The following is a 9,328-nucleotide window of genomic DNA, read 5'->3' on the forward strand; positions in this document are numbered from 1 at the left end:
CAACCCAAACCATTCCATTATTCCATGATTTTATGAAATTCCATTAATTTCCCCAAATTGAGTCTGTTTGACGCATGCCTGCACCTGGTGATGTACTGATCTTTATCTTGATCTTTTCCTTGTATTTTCCCTCCCTGCTCAGTTGAGGAGGCAGTGCTGCAGTAGCTTTGGGGGCACCTGGCCAGGGTGTGCCTCCACAAAGGTGGGTGTGATCAACCCTCAGAAAGGTGGATGACAACTACAACTGCACCCTGAGAGAGCCCCTGCCAGCGGGGTGAGGGGGGTGGTGGCCCTGACAGGGTGTGGGGGCAAAGAGGGGCATATGGGGGGACAGCAGGAGGAGTTGTATGGGGGCATGGGTATAGGGAGGTGCTCTAGGAGGGGCCGGTGACTGTATTGGGTGTGAGGGGGGGCTCTAGGAGGGGCTACAGGGGGAGTGGGGGGGTCTGAGGAAGGGCTGTACCTGGTGTGTGGGTACCATGTGCACAGCCCCACACGTCTGTGGTGCCGCGGGAGGGGCACATCCCCTGAACCTGTTCCCACCAGTGCTGTGCACCCCCAAAGTGGGGGTGCTTCTTCAGGGGGAGGAGGAGCCGCAGCCTCATCCCCGCAGCCCGGCTGCCAAGCTCTGTGGTGCAGGGAGGACGCCCCAGCCCATCCCTGGGCAGGCATCACTGGGCACACCCTGCCTGCCAGGGCACCCCCAGGGATCCTGGCAGCATCCCGGTGCCACCACCGGCTTCCGCATTCCTGCGCCCGCACACCCTCCCCGCGTCCTGTTTGCCGGGCGCGTCTCCCCGGCCTGAGTCACCCCGCGGCCTCTGCAGGTGACGGAAGGCCAACAATAGCCCACAAAGGGAGGATGTCCCCCCAAAGCCTTCCTCCGGCTCGTCTTCGAGGAAACCTCCCGCGGGAGGGACGGGCCCCACCGGACGCACGGCGGCCAAGGAGCTTCGTCCGGTTGACGCTGGTCGGAGCGACACGCGGCCCGGGGGTCCCCGGGGACGGCCCGGGCCACCCCCGTGCTGGGCGAGGAGGAGACTGCTGCTGAGGGTGCCATGGCACCGCTTTGCACTGGGTGTGAGGGCACTGCAGGGTGGAGCTCGAAGGGTAGGAATAAAGGGGGTGGGGACCCCCTCGCCGTGTGGACCCCCGGGAGTGGAGTGCAGCCGTGGGATGAGGAGTGCAGCCCCCGGCAGGGAGGACGAAGCACCATTAACACGTGTCACTAAGGAGCAGGATGGCAGCAAAGTGCTGCCTGACTGTCCCCACGGCACCGCATCGCATCCTTGGGAAACTGCGTAACAATCGCAGCAGCTTTGGAGTCCCTCTGCCACCCGTCCCTGTCTTTCCCCTGGTGGGGACCCTGCCCTGCCCCTTCCTGGGCTCCTCTCACAGAGCGGGGAGCAGCGGGTGATGCCAGGCACAGGCAGCCCGAGGGCATTCGTGACATGAGCGTGCCAGGGCTCAGCCGGAGGGAGCGGGTGGCCAGGGGTGCTCCCGGCTCTGCCGCTGCCGGAGCTGCAGGTTGGTTAGGGACAGGACACAGGACAGTGGGACACGGGACAGGACACTGGGACACGGGCCAAGGGTCTGCGGCTCCACGGCGCAGTCCTGGTGCCACCTCGTGGTGAGCAGGGTCCCAGTGCCACAGCTGGGCAGTCGGAGCGGTGTCACGGCGGGTGGAATGGTGACACTGCTGGACACACCAGACAGTGTGGGGACACAGCCAGACAGTCCCTGAGGGGACACAGCTGGACAGTCGGAACAGTGACACAGCCAGAGAGTTCAATGACACAGCTGGACAGTCAGAGTGGTGACACAGCCAGACAGTCACTGCAAGGGTAGGTGCGTGCCCAACAGGTACCTGTGTGCCCAACAAGCCATGAAGTGCAACTGGAAAGAGGCAGCAGCTTGGAGGGTTCGTGGTCCCCACAGAGATCCAGCTTTGTTTGGCCTTGAGCCGAGCCTGTGAGAGTTGGGGTGCAGGGACCCCAGGCCCAGGAAGAGGGAGGCACATCCCAAAGATCTTCATGGGCTGTGATGAGCAGCGACCCTGTAGGGAGTGCTCTGGGAAACCTGGGAGGGTGGGGATGTGAATCTGTGGGCACAAACGTTTTGGCAGGGTCCATTGCAACAGATCAAGGCAGGCCGGTTTTAAATTAAAGAGAGTTGGTGTGGATTAGATAGAGGAGGGAAAATCTTCCTTATGAGGGTGGGGAGTCCCTGGCACAGGTTGCCCAGAGCAGCTGTGGCTGCCCCATCCCTGGAAGTGTCCAAGGCCAGGCTGGAAGGGGCTTGGAGCCACCTGGAATAGTGGAAGGTGTCACTGCCCACGGCAGCGGGATCAAAACTAGAGGATTTCTAATGTCCTTTCCAGACCCAACCAATCTGCGACTCCATGACCTGTCCTGGGTGGGGACGTGCACTCATCCCTGGAGATCTGTGTCCATGCCAGAGGTGGACACCTCCAATGCCTGTGGCAGCAGGTCTGCCCCTCTCCCAGCCTTTCTCTCCACAACCAGAGTCATTAAAGCCGCTGGAGGAAGTAGCTGTGCAATCAAAGTGACAGCCCTCAGCGTCAAGGCTCCTTATGATGAAGATAATGAGGTTTTAGCAAAGCAGATGCACAGAGGTGTGCTGCTGATGGGCCTGGAGGGACAAAGGGCACATCCCAGCAGGATCCTCCCATGGAGCACAGATCCCTGTGCAGCCTCAGCAGAGGCTGCTGGTCCCAGGCACTGAAGAGGGGCTGGTGCCCCCCTGCATGGCTCCGTGTCCTGTGGAGGAGGAGGGATGGCTTTGAGGGCTGATTGGCTTGGGGGGCATCTGGCCCTCACCCCAGAGATCCCATGTCAGCTCTCCACAGATCCAAAACACAGGGGTTCCCCAGGGAGCAAAGCCTTTCCCTGACCTCTCCCTGGCCATCAGGTGGTGCCAGGCTTAGTTGGCACGCTCCCACTTCTGCTCCTGCAGGATCTTTGGACTTTGTGCTGATTCTGCTCTTTGCTTTTATTTAGCAGTGGAATTCACTTTTCAAAGGGACAACAAACCCTGCTCCCCACGGTGAGGCCTCGTCCCTCCCATTCCACATCCCTCTGCCCCTGGGGCAAAGGCACAGGAGGAGGGACCTGTCACGCACAGTGTCCCCTTGGTGCCCGCCGCGCCTGGCCAGGGCAGCCATGTCCCCCCCGCTCTGGATCGCAGCCTGCGCGCTCCTGCTCCACGGTACGGCAGAGGGCGGGCGGGGCGCTGGGGTGGGGCGGCACGACTGGGGACCCCGGGAACCAGATGTGCAGACCGTGGGATGTCCCAGCCGCAGCTCTGGGTGAAGCAGAGGTGGGTCCACCCCAGCGAAGGAGCCAGACTGTGTCGCGGGGCTCACCCTGCCGGGCTGCCTCAGGGATGGGCCTGGGGCAGGCGAGAAGCAGACCCAGCGTGCAGACACCTGGTACCCAAAGCCCCTCATGCTGAGGATGACCCCATCACGCATTGTCCCACAGACCCAAGCTGTGTGCCCCTGGCCCAAAGAGAGAGGCCAGGTGTCAGCTGGTGATGGAGAGCCCAGGTGGGACCCCGTGGTGGGACCCCGTGGTGGCACCCCGTGCCAAGCAGCCCTGGGGTAAAGTCAGGTCCAGCTGGACATGGCCCCACCGTCAGCCAGTTCCTTCCGCAGCCCCGGGGCTGGGATGCTCCAGGCAGGCTCCTGCCAGACCCTCTGTGCTCCGTGCTGGGCACAGCTGCTCCCCATGATGATCCCACTGTACCACGGGCACCGGGAGATTTATCTCCTCTTGAACCAGGGGATGATGTTGCTTTTCATCCACGATTTCTGAGGCTAAAACCACCGGGTTTTGCAAAAAGCCCCAAGCTTGGCTGGCTGGTGTTTGGGGCTGGGGACGAGGGTCACAGCTGCCTGGTGCAGTTCCGGGCTGGAGCAAAGGTCCAGCAGGCCCCCAGGCTGCAGCCTGAGGCTCCTGGCTGTCGCCGTGCCCGCAGGCTGTGCTGCAGGGCGGGTGCCTTCCACCAGGAATGACATCCGGGATTGCTCCGCGGACCCACCGGTGAGCCCTGCCTTGCTCCCCCTCCCTGTTCCTGAGACCCCCGGCACGGGGTCCCCCCCAGTCCCAGCACGTGTCCCTGTGCCACCAGTACCTGCCACCGACAGCCACCAACACGACGGCGCGTCTGGCCATGCTGCGGGGCATCATGCGGACCCACGGCGTCCACGCCTACATTGTGCCCTCCACGGATGCCCACATGGTAAGGTGGGAGTCTCCCGCACCCCCGGGGACCTGCTCCCTGCCCACAGCCACCTCTCACGGCTCCATCCCGGCTCCAGAGCGAGTACATCTCCGAGCGGGACGCCCGGCTGGGCTGGCTCACTGGTTTCACCGGCTCTGCAGGTGAGCGCATCCCCCAAACCCTCGGGTCGCTGCTCGGGGGGGCTGGCACCTGCCTGCTGGTCCTCATTCCTGGGATCCATGTGCACAGCACGATCCCACTCCCTGAGAGCTGCTGGGGGTCCCTGCCAGCTGCCGGGAGAGAGAAAGAGGTGACCCCTGAGCCCCCAACCCTGTCCCAGGCACCGCTGTGGTGACGCAGGACAAGGCTGCCCTGTGGACTGACAGCCGCTACTGGACCCAGGCAGAGCGGGAGATGGACTGCAACTGGGAGCTGCAGAGGACGAGTCAGTGGGGGCAGGATGGGGGCCTTCTGAGTCTCCCTGCTCCCAGGGACCCCCCCAGGCCCTGCCACAGCCGCCTCTGGGCTCAGCGTGGGCCGGGATGCAGTGCAGATCCGCGGTGCCACCCAGCTCTCTCCTGCAGTCTCGATCGAGTCCATCGGGATGTGGATCCTGAAGGCGGTTCCCGAGGAGGGGAACGTCAGTTTGGACCCCTTCCTCTTCTCCATCGGTAGGGCTGGCTGACACTGTGGGTCACCCTGCCCACGGGAGGGCAGCCCCTGGGTGTGGAGTTACCAGGAGCCCAAACCTGCGGGCTGCTCACCCCCCAGACACCTGGAACAGCTACAGCCGGGCTCTGCATGGCTCCGGACGGACCCTGCTCCCCCTCGAGACCAACCTTGTGGATCAGGCATGGGGTGACCAGAGACCCCTTCCCTCCTCCAGTGAGATCTACAGCCTCCCAGCAGAGTTCACAGGTCTGACCCCAGCCTCCCACAGCTCACCCACAGCATCCCCAGCCTGGGGCCGCGGTGGTCCCTGCACTGAGCTGACCACTTGCCCGACTCGCAGGGAGGAGCTGGCAGGAGAAGGTGGCTGGGATCCGGCAGCGGATGGAGCAGCACGTGCGGCGCCCCACAGCCGTGCTGCTGTCGGGGCTGGAGGAGACAGCCTGTAAGTGCCCACGGTGCCATGGTGGGGCCATGCAGAGACCGTGGGCTCGAACCCTGGGGGTTGGAGGGCAGTGGTAGTCACGGGTGCAGAGGTCTCGTTCCTGGCAGGGCTCTTCAACCTCCGTGGAGATGACATCCCCTACAACCCTGTCTTCTACTCCTACACCCTCCTGACCAACACAACCATAAGGTGGGCAGCATATCCCTGTGGGCACGGGGCCTGGAGGGGGCTCACCACCCACCCCTCTTCCACCCTTCCTTTCCTGAGCCAGCCTCCATGGGACCCCTCCTCTCAGCCCAGTTGCCCCTTATCCCCAGAGCCACCCCATCCTGCCATGCCCAGCTCCTTCCGAGCCACACATCTTTCCCAATCCATCCCCTCACTCCCAGGGCACGGCACACTCCCTTTCCTCACAGCCTGAGTTCCTCCCATTCCCAGCCCAGCATCCCCTCACAGCCCCCCAGGTCCCTCCTCTCTGCTGGCGTGGCCGGACTCGGGGGGACCAAAGGCAGCAGGTGACCACCACGTCTATGCCCGCCCCATCCCGCTCCCTCCCCAGCCTGTTCGTGGAGGAGTCCCGGCTCTCGGCGGAGGCGCGGGAGTCCCTGCGCTCGGGCTGCCCGGGGCCGCTGTGCGTGGAGCTGCAGGAGTACGGGCAGGTGAGCGCCCACCTGCACAGCTACGCCCAGGGCAACGTCACCGTGTGGCTGGGCACCGAGTACACCACCTACGGCCTGTACGCCATCATCCCCCAGGTGGGCACCGAACCTGGCCACGGGGCATGTGGGTCCTGCAGGCTCGGGGATGGCCCCATGTCACCTGACACCTGAGGGGAGAGGTAGCTGTGCCACCTTCTGCCTGCCCTCACAGGAGAAGCTGCTGGAGGAGAGCTACTCACCTGTCATGATGGCCAAGGCTGTGAAAAACCCCCATGAGCAGGAGATGCTGCGAGCCGCGCACGTAAGGGCTGTCCCCCTCCCCACGGTCCCCTGCAGAACCGGGGGGAGACCGGAGGAAGCAGGGTGCTGATGTCCCCTCCCCACTGTCACCGGGCATCCCCAGGTCCGGGACGCGGTGGCCGTCATCCAGTACCTGCTGTGGCTGGAGAAGACAGTCCCGCAGGGGCAGGTGGACGAGTTTTCGGGGGCTCAGCACATCGATGCATTTCGCCGGTCAGTGCCGCCCCCGGGGCCTGCCCTACCCAGTGAAGGGCAGCCGGGGACCCCCAGCACCTCCCTTCCTCCCTGCTGCCTTCCAGGGCCCAGGAGCACAGCCGTGGGCCCAGCTTCCAGTCCATCTCAGCCAGCGGGCTCAACGCAGCGCTGGCTCACTACAGGTATGGCTGGGGCAGTGGGCAGGGGGAAGTGGGCAATGGGCAGCTGGGAGATGACTCTGACCCCCCTCCCCTCACAGCCCCTCCAACGGGAGCAGCCGGACACTGTCTGCGAGAGAGATGTACCTCTTTGACACTGGAGGGCAATATCTGTGTGTAGCTTTGAACGGGACCCCCCACCACAGCCCCACATCCAGGGGCCCCCAAAGCCAGCGCTGGGGCTGTATCAGCCCTTTATGACCCATCTTTGCAGGGATGGGACAACAGACATCACTCGCACAGTGCACTGGGGTGAGCCCACCCCACTCCAGAAGGTACCAGCCCCTCCCATGTCAGCCACCATCCCCCTGCACTGCCCAGGGCACCCCTGAGATGCCCAGCATCCCCCTGCACTGCCCAGCACTCCCTATGGCACTCAGCATCACGGTCCTAGCCAGGGCTGGATGTGCAGGGGTGGGTGTCTGGGTACCACCACACTCCCCCCCTGCCATGCCCTACAGGAAGCCTACACCCGTGTGCTGATGGGCAACATTGACCTCTCCCGCCTCGTCTTCCCATCCAACACAGCAGGTGGGTGCCAAACCCAGCACTGGCCCTGCACAGAACCCCTGGCACAGGGAGCAGGAGGGCATGGGGGAGCCCCATAGGCTCCTTGGCCCCCATCCCACCTCTTCATTTTCCAGGGAGAACGGTGGAGTCCTTCGCCCGCCGGGCACTCTGGGATGTTGGACTCAACTATGGCCATGGGACCGGCCACGGCATTGGCAACTTCCTCTCAGTCCATGAGTGTAGGTGCCACTAGCACTGGTGCTGGGCATGTGGGCTGAGCTATGGGGACAGGGACGAGGACAGGAGCTCACTGGGAGCTTCCCAGCAGAGCCTCTATAAGGAGCAGGGAAATCCCTGCTTGCAACATCTTGCAGTCTTTGCCAGGGCAGCCCTGTGATCCTTGCTGAGGTGGTCCCAAGGTCCTTACTGGGATGATCCTTGTCCTTGTAGTGGTCCTTGCCATGGTGGCCCCATAGTCCTTGCCTTGGTGGCTCTGCGGTCCTTGCTGGGGTGTCCTTGTGTTGGCCCCGTGGCTCTCTCCGGTGTGGCGCCTTGCTCCTTGCTGGGGTGTCCCTGCAGCACATGCCATCCACAGAACTCTAACCCACCTCATGTCCCTGCAGGGCCCGTGGGTTTCCAGTCCAACAACATGCCACTGGAGGCTGGCATGTTCACCTCCATTGGTATGTCCCAGCACCCCGACTGGCACCCTGGCTCTCTGGGACAGCCCTGGGCACAGAGCACAACCAGGGACACGGTGTCAGCTCTCAGCCCCACTCAGGGGCCAGATCCAGCCCCGCTGGGGTGGGCTGGGAGAGCCCCTAGGGTTGGGGGCTCACCAGGCATGTTCCCGGCCCTCAGAGCCCGGGTATTACCAGGATGGCGAGTTTGGGATCCGCATTGAGGACGTCACCCTCGTGGTGGAGGCACAGACTGAGGTAGGGCAATGGGGACGGGGTGACAGAGGTGGCACACCATGGGGGCCTGCATCGAGTCAGGGGTGGGGACAACTCCAAGGGGGTAGGGGACACCCAATGACACCTCTCTGTGGCAGCACCAGAGCGGGGAGAAGCCTTTTTTGACCTTCGAGGTGGTGTCCCTGGTGCCCTATGACCGCAATCTCATCGAACTCAGCCTCCTGTCCCCAGAGCAGGTACAGGGGTGTGCTCGTGGTGGGGAGCAGAGCAGGGATGCGAGGTCAGCACCCGGGCTTGGGGGGTGGATGCAGGAAAAAGCCAGGACCATGGCATGAGGCTGGAGTGGGTAAATGAGGACAGAGCAAGGATGGGTGCATGGATGAAGAGGGGCAATGAGCTCTGCAGGTGGGGCCAGTGGTCAGGGTGTGGGGCAGCTGGACGGGGAAGGCCAAAGGCAGGGGCAGCACCCAGGCCACCCCTCGACAGCTCCCCGTGGTGCCTGGCTGCAGATCCGCTACCTGAACTCCTACTACGAGAGGATCCGGGCACACGTGGGGCCCGAGCTGCGGCGGCAGCGGCTGGAGGAGGCGTACGCCTGGCTGCAGGAGAGCACCGAGCCCTTCCCGGTGAGCAGCGCCGGCACCGCCGCCGCGGGCACGCTGGCCTTCGCCTCGCTGCTCTCGGTGCTGCTCAGCGGGCTGGGGGCCTGACCCCGCACCCGTGGCCCCACCACCTCCTCCCACCACGGCCGGGTCTTCCCCCGCCCTCACTTCCCTTTTTCTGGTGTATTCTATTTGTTCGTCTGTGATTAAACAAGAGCAAGGCGGGCCCTGCTGCGCCCTGCTGTGCCCGATGTGCTGCGCGCTGCCTTGTCGGCGAGTTAGGGCTGGAGCCCGGTCCCCAGCCCCACCCCTGGGACCCTGCTTGTGCCACCTTGTCCAGCCCTGAGGCGACCAAGCCAGCGCCGACAGTGGGGAGATGGATTTGGGCAAATTTCAACTGTGGGGCAAAAGATGGAGGACTTGGAGCGAGAAGAGGCAGGGCAGCCAGCCCAAGCAGGGATGTCCCCACGGCTGCTGGCAGCGGGGTGACCACGAGCACGTCCCACCTGCGTGTGAGGACCTGCGGATACGGGGGACATCCCAGACTAAGTGTCACGCAGAGGGCTTG

The 9,328-nt window shown here is 64.0% G+C and overlaps 1 protein-coding gene across 2 annotated transcripts; it reads left to right on the forward strand.

Annotated features, from left to right (window-relative positions):
- The first annotated feature begins 3,654 nt into the window (after positions 1-3,654).
- On the forward strand, positions 3,655-9,011 carry XPNPEP2 (X-prolyl aminopeptidase 2). Of its 2 annotated transcripts, none has more exons than XM_068205071.1 (20): positions 3,655-4,064; positions 4,153-4,263; positions 4,343-4,406; positions 4,586-4,690; positions 4,830-4,916; positions 5,017-5,163; positions 5,258-5,359; positions 5,467-5,548; positions 5,919-6,114; positions 6,230-6,319; positions 6,422-6,531; positions 6,618-6,695; positions 6,773-6,844; positions 6,946-7,006; positions 7,193-7,262; positions 7,376-7,480; positions 7,865-7,924; positions 8,103-8,179; positions 8,302-8,394; positions 8,668-9,011. In XM_068205071.1, exons 2-20 carry the CDS (start codon positions 4,195-4,197, stop codon positions 8,866-8,868), a joined length of 1,869 nt encoding a protein of 622 aa, XP_068061172.1. In that variant the 5' UTR covers positions 3,655-4,064; positions 4,153-4,194; the 3' UTR covers positions 8,869-9,011. The 2 variants fall into 2 exon arrangements, with proteins under 2 accessions (XP_068061172.1, XP_068061171.1); XM_068205070.1 differs by having other exon boundaries at positions 3,658-4,064; positions 8,296-8,394.
- The last annotated feature ends 317 nt before the right edge of the window (positions 9,012-9,328 follow it).

The sequence above is a fragment of the Anomalospiza imberbis genome, chromosome 14 (genome assembly GCF_031753505.1).
Source record: "Anomalospiza imberbis isolate Cuckoo-Finch-1a 21T00152 chromosome 14, ASM3175350v1, whole genome shotgun sequence".
Taxonomy (NCBI): Eukaryota; Metazoa; Chordata; class Aves; order Passeriformes; family Viduidae; genus Anomalospiza; species Anomalospiza imberbis.

Coding starts and splice junctions, on each gene's coding strand:
- XPNPEP2 (XM_068205070.1), top strand. CDS start 4,195: ATGCTGCGGGGCATCATGCGGACCCACGGCGTCCACGCCTACATTGTG. Junction 4,917..5,016: donor CCCCTTCCTCTTCTCCATCG/GTAGGGCTGGCT, acceptor CTCACCCCCCAG/ACACCTGGAACAGCTACAGC. Junction 8,395..8,667: donor GCCTCCTGTCCCCAGAGCAG/GTACAGGGGTGT, acceptor GCCTGGCTGCAG/ATCCGCTACCTGAACTCCTA.